Genomic DNA, 26,585 nt, shown 5'->3' with positions numbered 1-26,585 from the left:
CCCCTTCTTTTTCTATCGAGGTTTGAAGTTTTTAATATAATGCCACAAAGTTGCTTTTTTCTCAATGCGATCAATTTTACCCATTTGAAGTCTTCGCTCAAAATTGCTTATGGCGAAACCGTTGAAGATCCATATGTTGTATGATTAGACCCATGCGGACCGATCTTACGATCAGAAATTGACTCTTTCAAGTTGGTTAGTACTCTCAACGACTCATTGAAATTCATTGCTCAGCATCTCGTTCGGTTTTGCTAATGACACAAACATAATTTTTTAAAAATAAAGTTTAATCTAAACATTGCTTTATTATGCGGCGTGAGGAAAGTTGATAGACAATCTTTCAGATTCGAGAACTTGAAATCTAATCTGGTGAGCCCCCACATTTTATAATTAAACGTCAATGAATGCAAAATCATAACGTGCATCAAAGAGGTGTGCTCACAATAGAGCTGCTTCTTTCCGGTTTTTGGTCTATTTCAAATTATTGAGTCAATTCTCTCAATTTAGTCACTTCATTCTCAAGTCAGTCAGTTTATGCACAACAAGTTTTTTTTCATTCTCCGATATTTTGCTGAGGTGATGGTCGTTGTTGGATTGAAAGGTCGGGTAGAAATAGAAACAGAATGAACTGTATGCTAAGATTTGTATCACTGCTTGGGTGGTGATAGGCAGGGGAATGGAATGATTTGTTGTTGGAATTGGAATTATTGGAGTTCAATCGTCGAGGCACGCAGAGACTATGACTGTGACTGCGAATGCCACTGCAATTGCAGTTGACACCCAACACAGCCACACAATATACAGACACCACTCCGCTTCCGTCTCTTGTCCGAATGTCTGTGCAAAACAACCCACAATTACCCACGGTCCACAAATACCTTAGTTTTTTTCGTTAATGCCAAAACGAGACCCCACGCTCCTGCATATTATGCAACTTCCAGTCTTAATTTATTTTATTTATGACGCTTGCGACATTGGGATTCAAACTATATGATAATACCAAGATGAAGAGGAGTGCAAGGGTTCTATGGGGTTCGATCGGTGGGGGTAACTAATCGTAAATACATAGTAATTTTTTGATATGCCTCAGCAGGTTTTTAAGGGCAGAACAATAATAAAAGAAAACTGACATAACATATGCATCGTACAAGTTGCTTTTCACATTAAGTTAAACCCCGATTGTGATTGGTATTTGAAGATGTAGCATTTTTTGGTGCACTATTTCTTTAATGCAAAACCCAAAAGAACGTCCGTTTCGATGAAAAACTTTTTGTTCCGGTCGTACTTATGGTGGGAGGAACTATTTGCCGTAGAGAATGGTCAGCGCTATCACTAACGAGTCGTCAAGAGTAGAGTTTATAATAAATAAAAGCTTTTTCGAGGAACTATCGAGGTTTAAATTTTTTGAGAACACCACTTTTCACACTAATTTTGGTCACATTTTTGAACATTTTTAACAAAAACAAATTTTTGTTAATTTTGCCCAATCATGTTACCATTTTCAACATTTATTATTTCCACAAAACCATGCAGCTATATTGAAGCTATTTTTTATCATCGTATTTTTTTGAGAAGAAACAGATTTGGATCTCGATTTTTTGGTTTTTAGAACAATTTTTTTGTGAAGGCCTTTTCCCTTCTATTTTGGTTTTTCCCTGGTGACTTATTGATGAAATATACTGATTGCGATTTATTTGTTTGGAGTTAAATATTTGCTCCTGCATTATTTGAATTGGTTTGTGGGCAATTGTTTTGTGGACTTTGACAGTAAAATCTTCATTAATATTTTGTAATTTTTTCCAATGTTTTCCACTTTTGTGTTTTGTTATTGAGGCCTAATACTATTACGTTCTAATGCAGATCTGTGTAGTTCCAATTATAAATAAATACTGTCGTCAGTTCATACCTCAATATTTTGAAAAAAAATTTTTTTAGTAATTTTTTTTTCAATGTTTTTTCCAATGTTTTCCACTTTTGTGTTTTGTTATTGAGGCCTAATACTATTACGTTCTAATGCAGATCTGTCTAGTTCCAATTGAAAATAAATATTGTCGTCGGTTCATACCTGAATATTTTGAAAAAAATTTTTTAGTAATTTTTTGTATTTTTTGAGTTTTGACTGAAGTCATTTTTTCTCTGTAGTTTTGGCAAAGTCTGAGGAATGAAAAGTCGCATTAGAGGAATAACAAAAGCCTAACAATGGCATGTCTGTCTTTCTTTCTCGTGAGAATATTTGATTCCATAAATAAATTATCTAAGAAGAATCCCTTTAATTCGTATACGGAACCGAAGTCATCGAGATTTTAAAAATAAGAATAGAGTTTCAATTCTTGGTTTCCAGAAAGTGCGTTACCATTTTCACTTTGTCTTGCCGTTGTCTTGTTTGTTAAACCGCTTAGATGAAGATGCGCTGTTGTTGGCGTTTTTTTTTATCTCGAGCCACATAGAAGGTATTAAAAAATTAAATTTGTCATGTATTAATAATCAAATTGTTTTAAAATAATTATTTTATCCGAGCAAATTATTTTGATTGTATACTAAAAGGTAGAAGTAAATAATGAAGAGAAAATTAAATTAGAGTGTAAACCAATTTGAAAAGAGCTATGGAATAATTCAGTGTGAATATGAGGCGGCAATCTTCAGTGCTGCCTTCTCCCTCAATAGATGTTGTACTCAAACCAATGACATCGAAAAAGAATTTATACGGAATGGAACATGAAAATTTTCACAGTTCGTCTTTATTTATGGACATCGCAGTCATTGTATTTTTTATTACCAATAGCATTTTTTGTTATGTTTTTGAAAACTTTGCCTGCGGTAGAGGATAATTAGTTGTTTGTATCCTAAAATCTCACCTTGTTTGTTGTTGATCAAACAACAACTCAAATACAATTGCATAGATTCATTTTTCAGTTGTTCGATACTGTTTAAATTGAATGTTTTTTTCAAAAAAAGCATATTGGGCGAAGCAGGTAACAGTATTGACCTATTCAATTTTATTTGGTTGTTCACGCCGTGGAACAAAGTTAGGAATGAAGACATTGATTTGAGTAAAATTTCTGTCTTCAAAGGTCAGCCGACTTTCTGTAAGACGAACTCAGTCGTTTTTTGAGAAATATGTCCAGTGTTCTCAGCCTTAGAAAAATATCCAATCTTCCTAATTTTTTTTTCTATTTTTTATAGATAAGGGAACGCAACCAACTGGATGTTGCAGTAATTGTCATAAGTAATAGCTAGCTCTGTTTAATTGATTCTGCTGTATCAATCATCGAGTGTTTTATGCCTTATTTCTTTTTATACTAATTGCCCTTGTTGGATACTTCGGAAAATGTCACTCATTCTTCTTTTTCCTTTTCTCATTGGCTTTTGTTAAAATTTGTTGTCAGTAAAAGAGCTGGACATTAAATTCCGCAAATTCAACTGATGAGCATCTGCGTTGTTCAAACTTTTTTCTAGCGAAGTTCAAGTTCATCAATTCATTTATTTTCACCACTGATCATGTTCAAATTTGATGTCCAAAATGGTGTGAAAAGCTATTCGAATATCGTCATAATAGCTTAAGAAATGTGTTATGCATGACACTCTTTTACAATAGCAGTTTAGGGGTGTCGAGGTTTGTTTTGGAGGTTGAGAATAGTTGAATTTCAAAGCTATACGTTATTTTTTATTCCTGGTATTGTTTAATGAAGCCCTATCATTTGGAGCAATTTACATTAAATTTTCAACAAATCTTAATTCTGGAATCTTTAGTTCTAAATTCCATAGTTACCGGAGCGTTCATACCGATGTATGTGTGATAGTATCTAACTAAATTTAATATTAGATGTTCAAATGACTATAAAGCTGGAATTGACAATAGGTTGTAACCTTTTCGAATGCAGTTTGGGCAATGGCACTGCTTGTCATAATGAATATGAAGACAGCCACTGAGCCCACCACACAGAAAAGCCCCAGAAACTTGCTCTAAACACAAAAAACATTAGATTGTAAATTCGAAATAACCAATCGGCTAGACAGAACAGAAATGGGGTCTGGCGCGATCTGATATTCTTGTTATCTTTTCTTTAGTCTGATCCGCTTTCAGAGACAACGACTGGTTTTCAAGAGCTTATTTTGCTGTATGTTCTTCTATAAGCTTGTATGCTTGTTAAATAATAGCTTACAAAGGTGTGGTTTATACCCGCATTTACTATCAAAGTTAAGTGTGGCACGATGAAACTCATGTATGATAATGAATAAAAAGGTTTGGCATTGAAAGTCATGAAAAATCAAAGTTAAAGATATGACTTTTACAGCGATTATGGATATGAACTCAACAAATTTGAACTAAATAACAAGGGGAGGATTGGGGGGCTAAACGGTTACGGGCCGTTTACACTCCGGCAAGCAACAACAAAACTTAGCAAATAAATTTATCAGAAAAGAACAAAATAATTGACATCAGAAATTCAAATTTACTGCCTCAAAAGTTTCCGCTTAAGTGAGTTTTATGCATCAATTTGACATGATTGAAGGAGTATTCATTCTCCCTCCGCGGCCAACGAAGAAGAAGAATCATTGTCAGTTTCAAACACCTTGCCCAATCTCACTGCGGGACGTTGCACCATGCCAGTACTGGTCTTGATGTCGAAGCTTCTTGCCACTCCATCTCTACTCACATGTGCTTTGACGATCCGACCAATGGGCCAAATTCCTCGGGGTGTAAAATCTTTGTAGAGCCAAACAACATCGTCTTCCTTGAGCTCAGCGTTGGCCTGCTGCCATTTTGTCCGTCTGTTAAGTTCCGGTACAAAATCTTTGAGAAGACGAGACCAATAGTGGTCCAAAAGGGTCTGTGACTCCTTGAAGTCTTTAATTGAAAACCGGGTTCTGTTGTTTGCCAGAGGTTTTAGGCAGAAGTGGCGTCTTCTCATGAGGAAATGATTCGGTGTTAATGGTTCCTCGTCAGTCAAAGTGCTCCCAACATGCGTCAGTGGGCGTGAATTAAGAATTCCTTCTGCCTCCGCTACGACTGTATGGAAGACTGAAAAGTTTAGTCGGCGGCTTCCGAGGACAACAAGTAGGCTTCGTTTAGCCGACTGGATAAGTCGTTCCCAAACCCCTCCGAAGTGCGGTGCCAGAGGTGGGTTGAACGTCCACTGGATGTTCTGTTGGGCCAGCTGGAGACGTATGTAATTGTTGTCTGGTTTGTAGTTTTCCTGAAAATTGAGTTTCATTGCCTGGTTAACTCCAAACAAAGTTTTTCCCGTTGTCCGAAAAAATGACATCAGGGTATCCTCGTCTGGATACAAAACGTCGAAAAGCTATTAGTAGACAGTCAGTAGAGAGGTCCTCACAAACTTCCAAGTGTACTGCTCGTGTGACCAAGCATGTAAACATGCAGACATAATTGAGTTCTGTCTGGGTTCTGGATTTTTCAATGTGAAAGGGACCGAACATGTCCATTCCAGTATTCACAAAGGGGTAGAGTTTGGAGTGCTCCGGAAAGCGAAATTTTGGTAGAGGAGCCATCTTCGGTCTGACATTGTCTGCTCGCCAGCGTCTGCAGATGAAGCAGTACTTCCCTAAATTTCTTAGAGCTCTGCGGATTCCAACTATCATGAACGTTGCTTGGATATGTGCACGAACATGTTCAATTCCATGATGCCCGCAGTCGTGATGTGCTTTCTCAATAAGCAGTTTGGCAACTCTGCACTTGCTGTGGAGTATCACCGGATGTTTGCTCTGAAAAGGCAATCCAGATTTTTGAATTCGTCCCTCAACCCTAAGTAGTCCGTCGCTATCCAGAAAGGGTGTATATGGTAATAGTTTGTCCTTCTTGTCTAGGGGTAGTCCACTTTGAAGTCGAGAAACTGTGTCCTTGAAGTGTGTGGACTGAGATATTCTCAAGAGAAAGCTCCGAGCCTCGTTTTCGTCAGCCGCGAAGTCGTCCGAGTCGCAAGGTATGTCGCGTTTGATCAACCTCTTCAGTACGCGCACTGCTCGAAACATTGTTCTAATTGTGCCAAGGAGTCTAGGCCAATTTGAAGATCTGTTTGGATCTACCAACGGTTTTTCACTGGTCTTGACATCAACTTGAGTGGCGTATGTTTGAGCTGTTTTGTCACCGGAGAATGTCCACTCGCTCTCAGGTTTGATCAGGAAAGAAGGTGCTGTTATCCACAATTTTTGAAGATCGCATGGAGCTAGACCTCTGGTACCATGATCAGCCGGGTTCATTTTTCCTGGTACGTGTCGCCAGTCGTCTTTGTTTGAGTTCTCAGCAACTTTGTTGAGCCTATTTGCGATGTACATCTTCTGTCGATCCTTTGATTTGATCCAGCTGAGTACTGCTGTGCTGTCGGTCCAAAATTTTTTGCTCTTCACATCTATTGTCATCTCGGTCTCACAGAAGCCTGCTAGTTCTGCTCCCAGTGTAGCTGCTTCGAGCTCCAATTTGGGAATGCTCATCTGTTTGATTGGTGCCACCTTGGACTTGCTGATGACGTAGTGGGTAGCTATTGAGCCGTCAGCGGAGGTTGTCCTCAGATACACCACTGCTGATACTGCTGAAAGTGAAGCGTCTGTGAAGGTGTGCAACTCGTGAGTTCCATCGACGTTGGGAACTAGACATCTGGGGATTTGAATTGAAGGCATATTCTCGAAGTCTTCCATCCATTGCTGAATTTCGTCGTAATGTTCCTTTGATAGTAGCTGGTCCCAATTGTGTCCTTGTTTGACGACTTTTTGCAAGATGCATCTCAGTCGAATTGCAAAAGGCGAGATTATTCCAATGGGATCAAACAATGAAGCAGCCATTGAGAGAAGCTTTCTCTGTGTGATATTCTCTCTTTCATAGCTGAGTTTGGGTTTCGCAAAAAGAAGTTGATCGGATTCAGGGTTCCATGTTTGACCAAGTATCCTTTGTAACTTTAGAACTCCAATTCTGTCTTCCTCTGGAATCTTTTCCAGCACAGCAGGGTTATTGCTGAGAAACTTGGTGAGGTTGAATCCCCCTGTTTTGAGAACATGTTTCAGCTCAGTCGCTGTATTTGCTGCCTCTTCCTCTGTTGAGAATGTTTGAATGAAGTCATCCATGTAGAATTGTTTTGTGATTGAGTCAAAGGTTTTTGGGTGTTCTTGTCTGTTATCGTTGGCGCACTTTTGCAGAACAAAAATTGCGCAGGCAGGAGAACATGTTGCTCCAAAAATGAGTCGTTGGTATTTGGATGTCCTCTCCTGATCATTGTCGCTCCACAAAAAACGGAGAGCATCTTGGTCTTCTTCTCTGATTCCAACTTGCATGAACATAGCCTCTATGTCTGCTGTTACTGCAACCGTGTACTGACGAAACCGTAGAAGAAGTCCATGTAGATTGCACAAAAGGTCCGGTCCCGTTAGCAGAGCATCGTTCAAAGAAACCTCTTTGTATTTTGAGGCTGCATTTGACACTCGTCTTATCTTGTCTGGTTTTTGCTTGTTGATGACGGGATGATGCGGTAGGTACCAAATGTTCTTTGCATCCTGGTTCGTAACAGCTGCTATGTATCCCTTATCCATATCATCAAAGATAGTGGTCATATATCTCTGTTTCAGTTGGTTGTCTCTATCTAATCGTTTCTGCAGGGCGTGCCACTGAACCCTTGCCATGAAGTAGTTGTTGGGTAGCGTGACGTTTTCTCGCCAAGGGAGTCCAATCTCATATCTTTCCCCGTTGTGATGTGTGGTCTCTTCCAAAGTCTTTATTGCCTTCTGGTCTTCTTCATTGTGTCCCTTCGTAGAACCCTGACTAAAGTTGACACCTTCAAAGGTCCAAAAAAGATGTAGAAGATTTTCGTCCGGGTCGTCACTACCTCGCTTGAGATGGTTGAAAAGAGTGATGTTGTGGTTGCTGCTTCCTTTATGGTTTGGTTGAAAGTACTCTTGTGGCACAGGGCCTGTCAAAGTCCATCCTAACAGTGTGTTGACTCCGTAGGGTGTTCCTGGTTTGCCGGTAGTGAATTGTCTTGGAACAGTAGCCAGAAAAGCATCTGCCCCTATGAGTATTCCAATTTTGTTGTCACGAATTTGTGGGAAGTTGATTTCTGCCAAATGATCATGGTCTCTACAAAGTCTATTCAACATTTCTGCGGGGACAATTGGCATCTGGAACTGCTCAATGGAGGTTGCGTACACAGGAAGACTTGTCACCGGTTTTGAGCTGTGAAGTGAACCAATTCCAATCATGACATCAGCTTTTGTCACTGTGTACTCCCCATGTAGCGAAGCTAGAGGAAGTTCTATATCTTTGGGGACTCTAATCCGAAGAGCATCAGCAATGTTTTGTGTGATCTGTGTATTATCACTTCCACTGTCCAAAAGTGCATAGGTCTCTATGTTGAAGTTTTTGTAGAAGAGCGTGACTGGTATTGCCTGTAGTTGAATAAAAGCTCTGACCCATGTGGGTTCCCGATTTCTGCTACAAGTGTGGTTTTGCACCCGTGGAAGTTTTGATGAATCATCATTCAGTTCGTTGCTAGTCACTGATTGAAAGTGAGTGTTACTTCTGTCATTAGTTTGCTGGGGATTGATGTGCTGCTGATTGGCAGTTTGATGCGAGTTGTTGTTTCCATAGCTTGGATTACGAGGGTTGAAACTGTTTTGATTGTATCCCCTTCTGTTGTTGGTATTTGGCGTGTTACTGGTTGTTGACGAAAGCTGAGACGTTGTATGGTTGAAGTTTCTACCGTAGTTTGACTGCACCGGGTTGTTCCTGGATTGAAACCCCCCTTTACTCGCTGCTTGGAAATCACTTCTCTGCAAAGTCTTGAAGTTGTCTCGATGGAGAGTTGAATGATGAAACCCATTGCATCTGTCTACAAGACATCTAATCTTTGATTTACAAAATCCACCCTCATGTCTCTTCAAGCAATTGACACACAAGTTGTGATGCCTCACCAATTGCTGACGGTCAGCTACAGACTTGCTCAGGTATTCTTTGCAGCGACCAAGGTTGTGATCCCCAGAGCATAGTTGACAATTTGAGCTGGCTTGAAGAATATGTTGGAGTGTTTCTGGCCTTGGGAAGGCCGTTCAACCCGGTCTGTCCTTTGTGGTCTTTGTGGAGAGACATCCTCGCAAGCCTCTGCATATGTGCTTAACCAATCTGCAAAGTCAGCCAGATTTGGCTGCTCTATTCTCATGCTCCTTACATGTTGATTCCAGCGAATCGTCATTGGTGTTGTCAACTTCTCCTTGGCATCTTTAACTACCGCAGAAGCCTTCAGGTCCGATTCAAAATGGTGAAGTCGAAAGGTCTGTACCAAACGTCTGAGGAAGGACGCAAAACTTACAAAGCTGCTGGGATCATCCATTCTGGTCCTAGGCCATTGTTCAAGTTGTGTGAGGTACGCACTCACAACATGCTGCGGCTTTCCAAACTTTCTGATAAGTTCCTGAAGGGCCTCCTCATAGAAGTCTCCGTTGTAAGAGTATCCACAGATGAAGTCTTTTGCTTTGTGAGTTACCGAGTTTTGCAAGTATGTCATTTTCTGAACAGTTGAAAGAGCTGGATTGTCGTGAATGGTTGACTTGAAAAAGCTGTACTATTGATGCCACATCAAAGGATCGCCTGAGAAATGATCAAGACTAATCTTTGGTAGACTGAACGCATTCATCATCACTTGATGGTTGGTCCATTCAGAACTGTGGGGTCGTTGTTGGAACTGTTGCTCAGAAAACTGTTGTGGCATGAAATTGAAGTGACGGTTGGTCTCTCCGTTGGGAGCGTTCATTATTTTGTTTGTCTCTGGGAATGAGTGATCATTTGACAACCAAGCAAATGACGTGACTGCTGCTGATCCCGCGGATAGTGATTGTCTGCAAAAGTTTGAGTGAAGTTGTCAGGCATTGCTTGATGTTGAAATCCGGTTGCTGTACAGGAATTCCAGTACACAGTGTCTGATGGTTGATCGCTAGAAATATTTAGGGTAGCAAAACCTTGATTTGGAACATTCACATCAACAATCGGGCAACTCTGGACCTGTTTCGCATCTTCACTGAAGCTGCGATGCTCCTGTATCGCACTGTTCTCTTTTGGTTTCTGTTGCTGAGCATTGTGTTTTTCTACAATTGTTCTTTCTTTTTGAAGATCACGATGACTGTTTTTGAACGGTACGCCATCATGGTCATCAGAACTGAACACCTCTTCCCAGCTCTCAGCGTTTTCACCTGCATTTTGCATTGGCGTTTTACGTCTCATTCCGCTTGGTTGTTTACGTCTGCTTCCTGAAACAACCACCTTGCTGCGTATTTTGTTGGGCTCTTCCGAGGAGGTGTCGGAAGAGATGTACTTTTGATGGTTTGACCCATGAAGCAATCTGACATTTTGTTTGGTTCTCAGCCATTTGCAATTTCTCCGTGCAGACTCTGCAGCAACAGTGTCGAACTCTTCTTGTGTCAACTGCTGTTCTATGAGTTCGTTACACATGCGATCAAGCTCCGTTTTTTGCTGTCGAAGTTCGTCAACGAGCTCTTGGAGGTCTGTTGCTGCTTCTGTTTGTTGCATTTGTTCGTCGAGTAGGTCTTGTGCTGCTTCCCACTCAATGACTTTGAACTTCAAGTGTTGCATGAGTTGAGCCTTGGAGGTTGACTTTGTTTTGGTTTTGCTTGACATGGTTCTGGCTTTTCTCATTGGTTAATGGTTACTTTGTTTATGGTTGCACGATGACAATCACAAAAAAATTATTGCACTATGAGTGTTATGAGTCACTGCACTTTTAGTTAGCACTTAAAATGTTGTTTGAACGCATATTAATTTATTTTTTTGTATCTAAAAATAACTTGAATGCTTTTTATACTGCTGTTGTCGACAGCTATTAATGGTTTGGTTGTCTTATGTTTTACCAAATCTTGCTTGAATGCTGTTTTTTTTAAATTAAATTATATTATGCACGCTTTGCGCTGTGGGGAGGGTTTTGTCTGATCACGGTCGCAAAGAAACACCCTAACCTGGGGAGGATACTGTTTTACCTTTTAGAAAATTTTGTGCCTAGAAACAAAAACTTTTGCACTTGCGTGTCAGCAGGTGCAAAACTGTAAATCAGAATCAGCTAGAGTATCTGTTTGAATGTAAGAAGGGCTTAATCAAACCCTGAAACTTTAAATGCTCTTTCGCTAGACTTAGGGTCAGAGAGTTTTAGCTGAACTAGAACGTGCTATAATCTAAGAAAGATCAGGCTTTGCTACCTATGTATATGTTCGACTATCCCCGTCGTCAGCCTATGCGTTGGTTCAAAAGAAAAGATAACAAATTTTGGCCCACCCAGGAGCGCCAAAATTTGTTATCTTTTCTTTAGTCTGATCCGCTTTCAGAGACAACGACTGGTTTTCAAGAGTTTATTTTGCTGTATGTTCTTCTATAAGCTTGTATGCTTGTTAAATAATAGCTTACAAAGGTGTGGTTTATACCCGCATTTACTATCAAAGTTAAGTGTGGCACGATGAAACTCATGTATGATAATGAATAAAAAGGTTTGGCATTGAAAGTCATGAAAAATCAAAGTTAAAGATATGACTTTTACAGCGATTATGGATATGAACTCAACAAATTTGAACTAAATAACAAGGGGAGGATTGGAGGGCTAAACGGTTACGGGCCGTTTACAATTCTGGACAATTTTTCGGTCGCGCCGTTTCGTCTGGTCCATACCTGAGTTCATTCTAGCTTGCGTGATAATTCTCGAAAGATGCGATCTTTCGAAAGATAATTCTATGTTGCATGATTGATCTCATAGTTCAGAAGATACTTCTTTTTCTCGTTTGCAAGATGCTTTTCTTTTCTTACAAGATAACCATCGTGTGTCAACGGAGACATATCTGGATAGGTACCTTAATGCATAGTGAAGCATAGAAGAGTACAAGAAGCGCCACTGCAATCAGTTCACTCAGGGGCACCAGGGTCCTCAGAGTGCCATACTCCCCCCAGTCCTGTCCCAATCTGTCGCTAAACACAACCATAAACATACCACATGAATTCAACCTTTTCCCGTACAGCGTTGTCAACTTGTGAAACTTCAAATTTACCGAGACGATCGTGTGAGGTTTCGATGAGATCAAAATTAAGAAATAATCTAGTGGATTCGGATAAAAAATAATGGACATAGGAAAACTAATAAAACGATGAGCAGAATGAGAAAACGCCAGTCTCTATGGAATTTTTAGAAAATTTTGAAAATTCAGACCTCTTTTTACAAAAAAAGAACAACATGCCAGCAGTTTTTCTCAAAATGTTGACAACCGGGTAACTTCGATATAATTTGTTTCCGCCAATAATTTGTTTGCGTTACCATTCATTTTTGTCGATGTATGTGCACTTCCAGTCATCTGTGGTGGTGACAGTCTTGGGTTTCTGGCAGTAGTGCCACATGCCCCCAACCCACTCGATGGTGAGGTAGTCCAGGTACCACAGGAGTGGCAGGTGGAAACAGGTGGACAGGAACAGGAATACAAACGTCGAAATGAGACCCCCCACTGCTCCCACCTTAAATAAAAAATAACGAAAACAGATCTCTCTACCGAGGATGAGATCAGCAACCAAAGAAAAGTGTGGGCTAGACGAACTTTGGTTGTTGTATCGGGGTAGTTGGATTTAAGAGTCGGAGTGATGGGGGGATCGTGATATTTTGACAGGCACAAATGCCACTATGCACTGAATATGTACACAAATGTCACTATGCACTATGCGGTATTAAGGACATGGTAGCGTAACAACTCAGATGAAGCAGGACTAATGTTTTGCAAGTTAGAGATTGAAGCTGTTTATTCTCAAAAAATATTAGAGAAAGTAAGATAAATTAATTTTAGGAGATTCAAAAGAGAAGAAAAGAGTGAGGATTTTAACAAAATCAATCGTATATAAAGTCTGAAAAATAAATATATCACTTGCAGTTTAAATGTGTAAAAAGGTTAACGTATCAAAAATCAAGCGATTTTGAGGCGCGTGATTGGCTGTCATTTCATAATTACATGCAAAAATTTGCCTCATTTGAAATCATTCACAAAGTTGCATTTACCATTCAACATTAGTAGATAAATATCAATATTGGACAAACATACAGTTCAAAACTGATTCACTTTTGTTTTCCAAATTGTTAGCTGGCCTTGTCGTTAAAAATGTAATGTTGTTTTCTTTCTGAGTTAAATAACGTAAGTTAAAATTTTATGCCCTAATACATTTTCTGAGCTCGTGATCCATTACCCCACTCAGATTATTGCACAAAGTCAAAATCTGGAAACGCCCCATAGTTGTTCTGGTTGTTATGCCCTACTTTCTGCCGTGACGAAGATTTTGTGAAAGGATCTGCTGCCATGTAATCTGTTGGCAGGTAGATTAATTTGATTGAGTTGTCGTCAAGTCGTTCAGGGATGAAATGATATTTCGTGTTGATGTGCTTTGATCGTTTGTGAAGCATCGGGTTAGTTGCAAGCTTTTTGCAGCTTTGGTGGTCTTCTCTTTTGGTTGTGGGCTCACCTTGAACGTAACCAAGAAGATGAATTTTTGAAGCGCGGTTGCTAAATCATAGTATTCTGCCTCTTAAGATGAGCGTGACACTGTTGGTTGCTTCCTGACTTGCCAAATGACAGATCTCTCACTGTCCCCCTGCTTGAAAATGTATCTTGAGGTCGATCGTCTATCATTCTCGTCTCCAATCAAATCTGCATCTGTTTTGCCAACTAGAGTGCTGTTGCTGGTTCTTGGGAAAAAGAGTCTAAGATATCTAGTATGATGTAGATTTCTCAACACGCGTTAGCCATCAGTGAAATTCTCACTAGTTGGGTCGTTCGTGAAGCGAGATAAGACCTTTATTCCACATGATATCTGTTTGCTTAGCTAGGTAAAGGAATGAATCCATTAGACTTCTAAACTCACATGATCCTACTCCTACAGAATTTTTTTGAGCTACTTCAAATTTTAGGTCGTTTCGTGCTGGTGTATATTTTGTTTTGCAGTCTGGCATTTTGAACTGCTCTTAAACGTTTTGAGTAAAATTTTCCAGATCTAAAATTTCTCTTTTTTCGCTTTTCTCAATTCGCATTTCAAAAAACCATTCAAGATCTCTTTTTTCATCCACTTTAAACTTCGATTGTAGTGAAATTTCCAATTTGCTGATCTCTGTTAGCCTATTTCCTGCTATGACTATGTCATCAACCTAGGTTAGAAAACAAATTTTCATAATCTGTGGTTTTTAGAAAAAGACAATAATCGTGTTTACTTCTCTCAAAACTCCTCTGAATTAAAAAAAAAAAGAAAGCTCCTGTTATCAATTTTTGGCTGCTCGCTTCAGTCCAAATATTGATTTTTTAAGTTTACAAATTAACTTGTTGTCATTGCTGTCTAACTTTTCAAAACGATTTGGTTGCTCTAGATAGACTTCTTTGTCTGTTTTAGGATGCAAATAAGCTGCTTTTGCATCCATTTGTTTTGAAAAGAAGTTTCGATAGCTGATAAAGCTAGCATCAATTTAAAGGTTTTAGTTTTGCTTGTGGGAGCAAAGGTATCCGAATATTCACTTCCCTCAATTGGTTTAAAACCTTCTGCCACATAACGAGCTTTAAACTTATCAAATATTCCGTAGGAATCTTGTTTAGTTTTGTACACCCGTCGTCCAGGAAAAAAAATTGTCCTTTTTCTTTCGGAACAAAACACCAAGATTTCGTTTCATTCAGATTTTCTATCAGTGCTTCACCTGCTTCAAGTCATTTGTCCTTTTGTTCGAAATTATTAGCTTTTTCAAAACTTTCTCAATTTTTACTTCTCTCAAACCCTTGTTGAGTTAGAAAAATTGAAAGGTCTTGATACCAAATTTTGACTGCTTCTTTCAGTCCATATAATGATTTTTTCAAGTTTACAAACTAACCTGTTGTCATTGCTGTCTAACTTTTTGAAACCGTTTGGTTGCTCTGTAGAGACTTCTTTGTCTACTTTAGGAGGCAAATAAGTGCTTTTAAAACAATTTTGTTTTAAATAAGTTTTCAATAGCTGATAAAGCTAGTAGAATTTTGACGGTTTCAGGTTTGCTTGTGGGAGCAAAAGTATCTCAATAATCAGTTTCCTCAAATTGTTGAAAAATATTTGCAACATAATGAGCTTGAAACTTATTGCTGGTTCCGCCTGAGTTATGTTTAATTATGTACACCCATCGGCCAGGAAAAATATTTGATCCTTTTGGGGAAATAAATCTCAATTCTTTGTTTCATCCAATTTTTTTATTACTGTTTTTTCACTGTATCGAGCCATTTGTCTTTTGGTTCTAAACAAAAAACATTTTCAAAGTTTTCAGGCTCGATGAGACTTTGCGTCGTTGTTTTGTACAGCATTGGAGTAGGTTTTACGAAATCGTTCTGGAGGTGCTCTTGACCTATCCCTTCGATTAATTTCTTTATCTTGTTCAGCTTGCTTTCCCATCTTTTCATTTCAACGTACACTGATCAAAGTTCTATGGTCTTTTGGTCTCTTGAAAGGATATTTTTTGGACGTAGTTTAACTATCATTTGCAGTCTTGAGGGTGGTTTTACTTTTTTCGGTTGACATTTCTTGACAGGAACTGGAAGTTTCGAATCCTTTCTTTCTGGATTTTGACTGTAACTTTTGGGTCAAATTGCACCCAATTTTTGATTTTTGTTTGACGCTAGGACTTGATTCCTCTGTTTAGGTTCTTGCTCTATTAAAGTTTTTGTTTTGATTTCATATTCCTGAACACTCTCTGTTTCAGCTGTCGTCACCTCCACCTCTACTAGGGTTGCTTGCATCCTGATTTTTATATCCTCGGTTTTGTAGATTTTGTGTATCTTCGGTTTCATTATGAAAACCTGGTAGACTGTTTTCTTTGAACCTAACGTTTCAACTAGTGAATTTGCCTAGGTTTTATATTTTGCCACAAAGAAGCTTTTTTGTTATCAGAGTAATCATTAAACAGGCAGTTTGTTGCTTTTGGATCAAAATTTACTGGCGTCACAACTCTTTGAATAGGCTACGCAACCAAATATTTTTAGATGGTCGCTTCTCGGTTTTCGAGGCTGATTTCTAAAGGCTGATTTTTGGTTTTTGCATTTGACAAGTAAACTTTTAGCATAACATGCTGTACCTACAGTTCGAACTTAAAAAATTTTTTGCAACTTTGAGTCTATTATAAGGCATCTTGCAGCCTCTACTACTGTTCTACTAAAACGTTCTGCAACATCGTTTTGCTTGGTGTTTCAGGAACTCTAAACTCATGAGCTACTTTTTCTTGCTTATGCCAAATGTTTCAAAGGCTTTGATTAGTATTTTGTCCCATTATCAAATCGCAAAGCTTTTGTTTGGCCATATTGTGCAACATGCTCTTTGAAAACTTGCAATGCTTGCGTCTTTTTGTATTTCGTAAAAATTACTATTGCATAGCCACTGATTTCATCTATGAAGTTAATTGCTTATCTGTTGCCAACTAAACTTGATGGACTCACTAGTTAAAAAACGTCAGGGAAAATTATTTCGTATTTTTGAGTTGCTTTGTTATCTCTCACTTTTGGAACAGGATTTTTCAATTTTTTTCTGAAAGCACAATTTTCAAAAAAAATCTGAAGCGTGGAAAGCTTCATCTGTTGTATTTGCTACATCTTTAAAACATAAGTTTCCTAACCTTTTGTGCCAAAGTTTTCTTTGACATGTGACCCACTCAAATTTGAAAAGTGGTGCTTTCCTTTTTTGTATAGTAAGAAGAACAATTTGCCTCTTCTTATCAGCATGAGGCTTTCTTTGCTTCTTAGTCTCAGCGCTACACTTTGATTTTGTGTGAAAAAATTTGCGTTTCTTTTAAACCAAACATGAATATAGAAATAAGTGTGTTTTGTACTCTGGTATATACACAACTTTTAAAAAGTCAATATATGTTGCACACCTTTAGTGTCTTGGGCTTCCACATCTACATTTCCTATTCCTTCAGCATTTGTTTTCCGTTCATCTGGATAGTTAACTGTGGTTTCTACTTTTTGATAATTTTCAATTCAAGTTTTATCTATCATCATATGATCAGTTTTGTCTTGAACTACAACTATATTAGTCTTTGAAACTTTAAACGAGTTTCAGCGCTTAAACCGGGTTCTAATCCTTTATGAAGATTTTTTGTTTGGTGTTTATATGCACTTGCTAGATGGCCTTTAGCTTTGCATATACTACAAACAGTGTTTTTTTGTAACTACTAGCTGCTAAATATCCAGGTTCGTTACGTATGAAACCCGATCTAGGGCTTTTGGAAATAATAGGCATAGATAAAGTTTTCGTGGGATGCGATTTGATTGACAAGTGTCTACTATTTTGACAAGCGTTCTTGGCTGACATGGCAAGATGGTGATCCTTCTCCACATCATTTCACCATCTGCGGCTCTCCGGGGAGTTGAGGAGACCGTTCAAAAGCATTGCATTAAACAGCGAGTCAGAAAACTCCCCACCAGCATGATGCAATTGTGTGACCAGTTCTCAAGCTCTGATGAAGTACTGGTGGATGGCTTTGTCTTCCCGTAGTTGTAGTCTGGCCAGCTGCCTCATCCGATATATGATTGTGGTTTTCTCGTCACTTCTAAACCATTGCTGGAGAAGTTGTTAGTCCTTCTGTCCATCACCGAGATCCTTGCTGTTCAAACAAGCATGCCGAAAGAGCATGAGGCCATTGGCGACAAGTGCCAATGCCAGGTAGAACCAAATCTGATTTTTGCTACTGCCAGTCTCTTGTAAAGCTGCAGCTGCGGCTTGAGTCTGTGCATCGTATTCTCGCGTTCGAGCATCATTGACATTTTTTCTTAGTGGTGCTGGCCTGTCAGGTAGTTCAACTTAGTTTGAGGGGGTTTCGAAAAGACCCTAAGCTTGTGCGAAGGCAGATAAAAGTGGGCTCCATTTCGGGTAGTTCTCTGCTAACCCACTGAATGTTATCCACTCAAAACTATTGTTTGATAATTCTATTACAAAGTTTCAGCTTCAACTTTTCTATTACAAATTGATCTAACTTCACAGACGAGGGAATCTCAAATTATAGGTATTAAAACTCTCATCAATCTAGAAGAGCACTGGCAACCCTGACACTAAATTCTCAAACAAAACCTTTTGGCGTATCAACGGTCTGACTGCTGGGGCCCATATCCTGTTAGCAGGATCAAGGACGCGGATTAAGTTAGAGATTGAAGGTGTTTAAGCGCAAAAAACATTATAGAGAGTAAGATAAAATAATTTTAGGAGATTCAAAAGAGAAGAGAAGAGTTGATGCTTTAAGAAAAATCTGTCGTTTATATGGTCGACGTGCCAACAATCAGGCGGTTTTGAGGCGCGTGTGTGGCTGTCATTTCATAAGTACATGCCTCACTTGAAATCATTTACAAAGTTACAACCACCTTTCAATATTAGTAAACAAATAGTAATATTTGACAAACATACAGTTCAAAACTGATTCACAATCATTTTTTAATTTTTCGTCTGCAGTTGTCGTTATAAATCGGATGTTTTTGTTTTCTTTCTGGGATAATTAACATAAGTTAAATTTCTAAGCCTTAAGATATTTTCTAAGTCATTTTCTGCGATCCAAAACGTTTCAAAGCAAAGTTCCCTGACTACACAATCCCAGATCCAAATCCCTCATAATTTACCAAAAGTACACCCAACTTAATCGTGTGAAGCCGAAACAGGAACAGCATAAGCAAAAAGCAGTGTGTTCTCAGTCACGTTTTTGTTTTCTTCCCCTTATTTCTTTAGAATTTTAATTTCTCCTAAAACAATTTTAATCTTTCAATAATATGGTGGTTATGGCTTTTTTGCAATTGAATGGTTTCACGTGGTACCACTAATGCAGCGAAAACTTATGGGGATAAAGTTGCTTCACCGCTCTGTTTTATTGGAAGCTAGCCATCACAGAAAATGCTCCAGACTTTGTTTTATTGTTCTTCAAAACAGTTAAAATAGATTTATTTTTAAAAAAGAACAAAAAACAAACGAGAATTGAAATTTGCACTAAGACGCAATTATTTTTTGTGCTATAGGGTAAAAACAGAATGTTTTGACAGAAATATTTGGGATATGGAGTAAATTGAGTGTTCTCTCCTTTAACAACCAGATTACAGTAACATTTCAATCATCATATTGACTACTAAATGAAAATCAAAATGCAAACAGGAATGACTGAAAACCTAAACGATTTTCAGAAAGTCATGTTCGTTATTTTTTTAGTCATTCTTGCGAGGGTGAAACCTTTTTGTGCTACAAACATAATGCAAAAATGCGGTGCGTTCATTGCATTCTATACAAAGAGAACAATTGGATACAATCTCAAACACTAGTTGCATAATTTTAAGCAATCGTTTCATCTCTTGTTGAAAAGTTGTCTTCTACTTTATTGAGATTTAGGCATTTGTTTGATCAGTTTAAAACATGAAGATACAATTTTTTGCCACCTCCATTGCATTTATTCTGATTTCTGCTCAGGTTTATGACAAAAAATAGATTCCGACAAATTTGTTCCAAATTTTGATGAAATTAGCAATGATATTTTTGATGAACTTTTATGGAGAGCATTTTCATCGCATTCACCACAACTTCCACCCAATAGAACAAATTAGTTTTTAATCATAATCAACGATCAATGGAGCATCAATTTGGTTAGAATTTAAGTGCAGTAATTTCTATTAAAACTAGTGCTACTCAATAAAATAACAAAGGAGTTTTTCCGTCTAAATAGCCAACATACAAAAAAAATTGAGGCAAAACGTAGTTCTAGATGACGTTCGTTATCGCAGAATATTGAGGTAAACATCAAAAGCATCATAAATTTAAGAAAGATGCTTGGTAATGTGCGTTCTCGAATACAATTCCGACCCCGCTCATACACATCTTTACATAATTGTCTACCAATTGAAAAATTGTTTAAAACTGACCAGAACTGGCAGTAATAAGACCACAAGAAGATACCACCATAATCAGATAAAACCTCAAATAAACAAAATAACTTGATTTTGCAAAAATCTGATGTGAATTTTCCAGACTAAATAGCAAGATGACAAAAACAAATAAATGTTAACCTCAACAATCCAGTGAATTTTCTGATCCCAATTATATCCAGAGTCATAAAAGCAATTAGCAATCAACTAACGAATTCTGGATAGATTAACACTTAACTCCTTAAGAAAACAATGACACCCATCCTTGGTGAGATTAATTCCTCGGACAGAATTACAAATTAGAAACATAACCGACTAAACGTCGGAAGAATTGCTCTTGAACGACTGGTGGGAGCTCTAATCAATTGCAGCCTGCTTCAGTCGGTGGGGGGGGGGAGGGGTAACCTAAATGGGACTAAGAAGTTCTATAGTGGGCTTCAAATAACACATTAGAGGTTAACATATACCACTATTAAGATTTAAAGTAAAAAAAATGACACCAGTTTCGGCGCATTTTTTATTTGACTCTTAGTATTAAATTGCCGCCAATTGAGTTCTGTTGCTTGAAATTGTGATTGAGAGAGAATTTTAGATCACGCGAAATGCAAAAAGTTAAGGGCGTAAAAGTCACTCGAAAAGTCAAAACCGTCAAGCGAAAATTTTGCATATAAAAAGACACACACGTTTACAATAATTGCTATGAACTGCGTAGAAGACATAAAAAATTGCAAACAATTTACGAAAACACAAAGTATTGAAACCATTGAAGCCTTAGCTATCAACTGAATATTATATCTTATTATTTCAGTTTTTAATAACTTGGTTTCCCTTAATATTCAACAGGAAGATTGATTTGGATTCTTCTGTGACAGGTATATGTTGAAAGATAAATAAAAAATACGTATTGAACATTGACAAATTTTATGAAAACTCATAGCGGCCAGGTCATAAAACATCGTATTAAAAAACAATAGAGAATTTAAAGATTAAAAGTGGATGGGATCTCTCATTGATGAGACTAAACTTCAGGTAGACAAAAGTCTCAAAGAAGCACAGTTGAAAAAAATTCTCATTTTTTTTGAAAACGAATAAAATCCAAGTCATTGAAAAAAGCCAGCTGTCGTTTGACGACATTGAATCATTTCAATTTTTCTTCAATACAAAGAAAATAAAGCTTTTCATTAATTAGTATATTTTTATTACCACAAAAAAGAATAAAACCACAGTCAAAAACAAGAAATTAAATTAAATTTCTGAAAAAAAATGTCAACAACATTTTAAAAATCAAACCCTTCAATACAATTTTTTTCTATATATCGAATTGAGCTTATTTTCAACAGCAAATGGATCTGCCATTATTGAGGTGATATGAAAACTTTCCGAAAAGAACCAGAATAAAAGCCAAAAAATTAAACAAATTTTTATCAGTTTGTCAAAGACATTAAATTGTTTTTTTTAGCTGTAAGGTATTGATAAATTAAAAATTAACTCTAAAAAAACCATTGAGACCTGTCAGTAGTCAGATTATGTATATAAAACAATAAACAGATTTCCAATTATCAAACAATATTTATGAGAACTCGTAGTATCAAAGTCGTAAAGGTAAAAGTTAGAACATCAAACCATCAACCATATAAATATGAACACAAAATGAACAACAAATACCGGCAAAAGCCAGAAATTTAATGAAAATGTTTAGCAAACTGTCAAAGCTATTAAAAAAAACAAACTCTTCAATACAAATTTTGTATAAGTCCAACTGAGCTTTCTTTCAAAAGCAAACGGATATGTCATTTTAATGGTAAATTGACAAGTCTTCAAAAAAACAAACAGAATATTAAAAAAATATCCAAAAATTAACCAAATTTTTATGAAATCCAAAACTCTTCGTGTAAATTGAATGTTCTATTTTATTTCAGTTATCATTAATTTTTTTCTGTTATCATATAACAGGAAAATTCAATTGGCTTTCTTTGGTAAAGTATATATTAAAAGTTAATTTTAAAAAATGCGTTTTGAAAATTCACAAATGTTATGAAAACGCATAGCGGCCAAGTCATCAAAAACCGGCTATAAAATAAAAGCAATGGGGATAAAAATTTGAAACTGGGTGGGATCTCTCGTCGATGAAACTAAGTTACAGGTAGAAAATAGTCGCAAAAGAGCACAGTTCAAAAAAAATACTTTTTTTTTTGAAAAGAATAAAATCCAAGTCGTTGAAAACCATCTGCTGTCATTTGACGACACTGATTCATTTCAATTTTTTGTCAATACAAAGCAAATGAAGCCTGTCATTACATAGAAATATTTTTATGACCACAAAGGTAACAAAAACCACCGGCAGGAACCAGAAACTCAATAAGTTTTCCAAGAAATCTATCAAAAACTCTTTTAAAAATATCTATCAAGCTAATCAAACCATTTAATCCAAATTTTCTTACATATCAAATTGAGCCTCTTTTCAACAGCGAATGGATCTGTCATTATTAAAGTAATGTGACAAATCTTCATAAAAGAACAAGAATATTGAACAAAAACAATTAAACAATTTTTTATGAAAACCAAAACTTGTTGTGTCAAAGAAATTGAAACCATTATTTTCATCAGTATAAATTTAATAGGTTATTTTTTTAAAGTCAGTGCGACCTGTCATTAGTCGGAATTTGTCATCAAAATTAAGAGCAAATGTCCAATTATCAAAAAATTTTTATGAGAACTGGTAGTAGCGAAGTCATAAAGGCAAAAGTTGAAGCATCAACTCGTCAACTATATGATTCATATGATTCTGAAGGCAAAATTATCAACAAATACCGGCAAAAACCAGAAATTCAATTAAAATGTTGAGAAAACTGTAAACGCTATTAAAAAAAACAAAATAATCAATACAGGTTTTTGTATAAGTCCAACTGAGCTTCTTTTCAAAGGCAAATGGATCTGTCATTGTTAAGGCAGCATGACAAATCTTCAAAGAAGAACCAAATTTTGGAAAAAATATCTAACAATTAACCAAACGTTTTTGAAAACCAAAACTCGTCGTGTCTATGCAAATGAAACCTTTCATTTTTAGCAGCAAGCTTTTTTAGGTAACCTTTTTAATTAAAAAGAGGACATTGAGACCTGTCATTATTCAAAAAATCAAAATTAAAACTGACAACCAGATAATTTTGTGTCAGAAAAAGTTTTATGGGATCTCTAGTTTTTGGAACCGACGAATCAGTTTGGAGAGCTGAGTTGAAAATTGAATAACGTTAAAAATCTCTTATTTTTTTGAACATTTTTTCTAAATGCCATAACAGCCATTAGTTACCAAATAGAAGCATTCGTTGGTTTCCCGTAACTCTCGTTAGGAGGTAAATTCTATTTTTAATTATTGAGACTGAGTCATAGTATAAAAGAAAAATTAAAAATGCAAGCAAATCCTAAGAAATCGATAAAAGTTTGCGAAAATCCATGGTGTCGAAATCATAAAACCATACACTATAACCCGAAATCAAAATATTTGTTCATTGCATCTCATTTGAACGAAAAGTTTCATTAGTGGAAATTTGATATATATACTTTGACTGTCTGTAATTGACATAAAAACAAACAATTTTGAAAACTTTTCAAAAAATAGACTTTGAACAGTTTTGCCTTGAAACAAACAAATCTTTTTACCACTGTCCCTCTATTACGTAATTACTCCATGTATTTTTTCCGTTTCAAACATTATTGAAAAAAAATTTGTCCAAAAATTCATCAAATTGGTACAAAATTGGACAAAACTGACGCTGAATTGAACAAACAATCACGTCAAATATCATACGTTAACAAAAAATTTGATTTGAATAATTATAACTTTTCGAAAAGAACCAAATTGAGAAAATCCTTTTAACTTTAAATACTACGCTTGAAAGGCTTTCTTATGATACCATTTACAATTATCTGCGATGAAGATATCGATCCGTGAAAAGTGACTGAACAAAAACCCTTTTGAGTATATAGTTCCTCCCCCCCCCCCTACTAAAAGGTGTCGGAAAAAGGTCTTATTTTCTTCTGCTGGTTTTTTTTTCGTTGACAAATTTTCATCTTGAAATAGTAGCTCGATCGAGGAAAGTAGAATTATTTTCTCGAGAGTTTCATTTGTTGTATCATTTTAGGAAAGTAATTTTTGATTGCTTCTGGTGGTTTTAATCCACCACTATCTTGTCAGCATTGCAAAAAATCTAAAATCAAAACTTCTTTGTTGTGGGAAAGAATATTCCAAGACAAAACTCTATACCTGACCTGCAACACCAATACGGTTCACTTGACAGGAAAATCAAAAATTTGTACAAGATCAAGCAAGCGTCTATTTGGGGGCCATGAAAAATACTAACGGATTCGTGAACTACACTTGCAATTATTCCTAACTTTTCTCATATCTGCTTTTGCTGCTGTAGTTAATTGTGCAAAGATATGTAGCTTTTTGATATTACTCATATGAATGACATTATATTTTTCTTGCTTTGAAAATAATATATGCTCTCAAATTTTGGTTTAGTTTAGTTGTCAAATATTAACCAGAACACAGTTGTCAGTGTGAGCTTACAGTCGATTGTCCATCTTCATCAGTTCAAAGTTAAACAACAATTGATCAACATGTTCGCATACAGCTTATATGGCTACTGAGCTACTAATAATAATGAATTGAATGCAAATAGAGCAAATTGCCCATTCTTAAGGGGTGCGGGTTTAAATTATTTTCTGCTAACTTTTTGAAATTTTTGTACATTACCTTTCGGAGAACTGACATTAAACACATGATGCTGGCTGATTGTCGAAGCTAAAATCTTTTTTAACCGTCTTTTAAATGAAGGTTTAGAGAATTGAGACAATAAGTTGATTAAGTTGTTCAGTTATGCTATTTTCAGATTTGCTACAATGCTTGATCGTGATGTCTGGTATCTGCGGGATTTGTGTCAAACATTTGAAAACTTTTGGTAACAATCTGCCGTTTTCTCCAAATCAAAGCAGTGCAGTTTTTGGGAATTTGTTTAACCGAAAATCTCGTATATTCAAGAAATTACGTTTGTTTATGGCTTTGCGTCTTATTATTACTGCGTTCTGTAAATGGTGCCTTTTGTTTTGGCTTCAGTGTTTCCTGGCTATATGTGTGTATACGATAAAGAAGTCCCCCCCCCCCATTTCAATTCAATATTCGATTAATCCATCCAGTGCATTCAGTCATAACTACGGCATAACCCATTAAACAATAACAGCATCACGTGTTTTGTTTTTGTACATACTTATGATTCCTGTATACATTCCTATATTCGCCTATTGTATTACCAATTTGAACAGAAAGGCAGGTGCGACTGGCCTAGGTTTGAACAAAAAATGGAAACGAGATTCGACTGACCGCAAAGACTGAGACGGAACGCTCATTATACTGTTAGAAATTATTGAATTTATGATGTAACAATGAGGCTCTGTAATAAGCGTTTTTTTCAGACAATCATGTTTTGACATATTTCATAGATATAGGTTAGCTGACTCTGATTCCCAGATGTTTTTGTTTATTGTTAATATGGTTTAAACTATCAAAACTTCAACACTCAGAGTTCTAATTACTAGAATTGGTCTGTAGTTTTCTAATTTAAGCGGATCACTTGTTCTAATTTGGTGTTATATATTCCATTTAAAGAGATCTAGAAAAACAATAGTCGACACACTTTCGGTAATTGCAAACTGTAAGCGCGTTCCATTAGGTAGAAATTCTACTACATTTCAAAAACCCCGCAGGAAAGAAGCCAGGACCCGATATTGATGCTAAGGTTAGGTGACTCTGACTTTACATTGAGAACTGGCACATATAGTGATCTGCGTATCGGGTTCAGATGTTCATGCCAGAATTTCGATGTGCTTTCTGCATAGTGACGTCATACTGTTTTAAAAACACCCGAGCAATTTTTCTGCCAGATCCGAGTTGCAGCCGGTTCTAGAAGGAAGGATTTTCTTAAATGCAGCGCATTTTCCAAAAACTTGTGAGCTGCGTGATTCAAGCAAAATTACATAATTTTGCTAAAACCACTTCAAAATGCTTGCTAGAAGCTTGCTAGAACTGCGAAGTTATTTGTTCTCAAATTTGTTGTTGACTTCTTGGGATTCACTTAACCCATACTTAAAAAACTCAACTGGCAGTGTTGAAAAAACCAAATTCTCATAGAGGTCAGTTTCTGGCTATCTATACAGGAAAATTTGTCAATGCTGACTTTTAGCATTTTAAAACTTGCAACTGCGTGTTTTGAGAAACTTTTACAGGAGTCATGTAACCTTGATCGAATCCCGAATTTCTTAGTTTGAAGTCTGGCTTAGAATATATGAACATCTGGCTTTGCAAAATCTGAAATTGCGCAGATCTAGCATTTTAGGACTAGCACTTGCTTAATTCGAACTACGATCGATATATTGAAACACGTACGTGCAGGCTGTAGAATGCCAGATCTTAAAAATGCCAGATTATGGAAATCCAGAAAATATTTTACTTAGTGCCAGATCTTAAAGTATTGAAACATGTAAAATCGTGGTTTTCATTCGATATCGAACAAACATTTCTTACATGCAGAACCACTAATTGAGCACATGTCAATCGAAGTTGCATAGCTCGAAGTTGCACATGTCGATCGATCCGATCCTTTTTTACTTCAATC

General features: G+C 36.8%; 1 protein-coding gene across 1 annotated transcript; it reads right to left on the bottom strand.

Annotated features, from left to right (window-relative positions):
* Positions 1–266: 266 nt before the first annotated feature.
* On the bottom strand, positions 267–25,045 carry LOC142345366 (uncharacterized). Its single transcript, XM_075397398.1, has 5 exons — positions 24,671–25,045; positions 12,306–12,499; positions 11,848–11,962; positions 3,868–3,963; positions 267–837 (listed from the first exon to the last, which is right to left on the bottom strand). The coding sequence occupies exons 1-5, from the start codon at positions 24,695–24,697 to the stop codon at positions 715–717; spliced, it is 555 nt and encodes a 184-aa protein (XP_075253513.1). The 5' UTR covers positions 24,698–25,045; the 3' UTR covers positions 267–714.
* Positions 25,046–26,585: the final 1,540 nt, after the last annotated feature.

Source organism: Convolutriloba macropyga, chromosome 9 (assembly GCF_964194025.1).
Source record: "Convolutriloba macropyga chromosome 9, txConMacr16.3, whole genome shotgun sequence".
NCBI classification, from domain to species: domain Eukaryota; kingdom Metazoa; phylum Xenacoelomorpha; order Acoela; family Convolutidae; genus Convolutriloba; species Convolutriloba macropyga.
Note: the sequence above shows the minus strand (reverse complement) of the source record. Positions and strands in the feature narration are given on the sequence as shown.

Excerpts from the sequence above, each read along its gene's own strand:
- LOC142345366 (XM_075397398.1), bottom strand. The coding sequence starts at position 24,697 with ATGTGTTTAATGTCAGTTCTCCGAAAG. Across the intron at positions 12,500-24,670 it reads TAATGTCAGTTCTCCGAAAG|GTGGGAGCAGTGGGGGGTCT; the intron begins GTAATGTACAAA and ends TTTTTATTTAAG. Across the intron at positions 11,963-12,305 it reads TACATCGACAAAAATGAATG|CGACAGATTGGGACAGGACT; the intron begins GTAACGCAAACA and ends GGTTGTGTTTAG.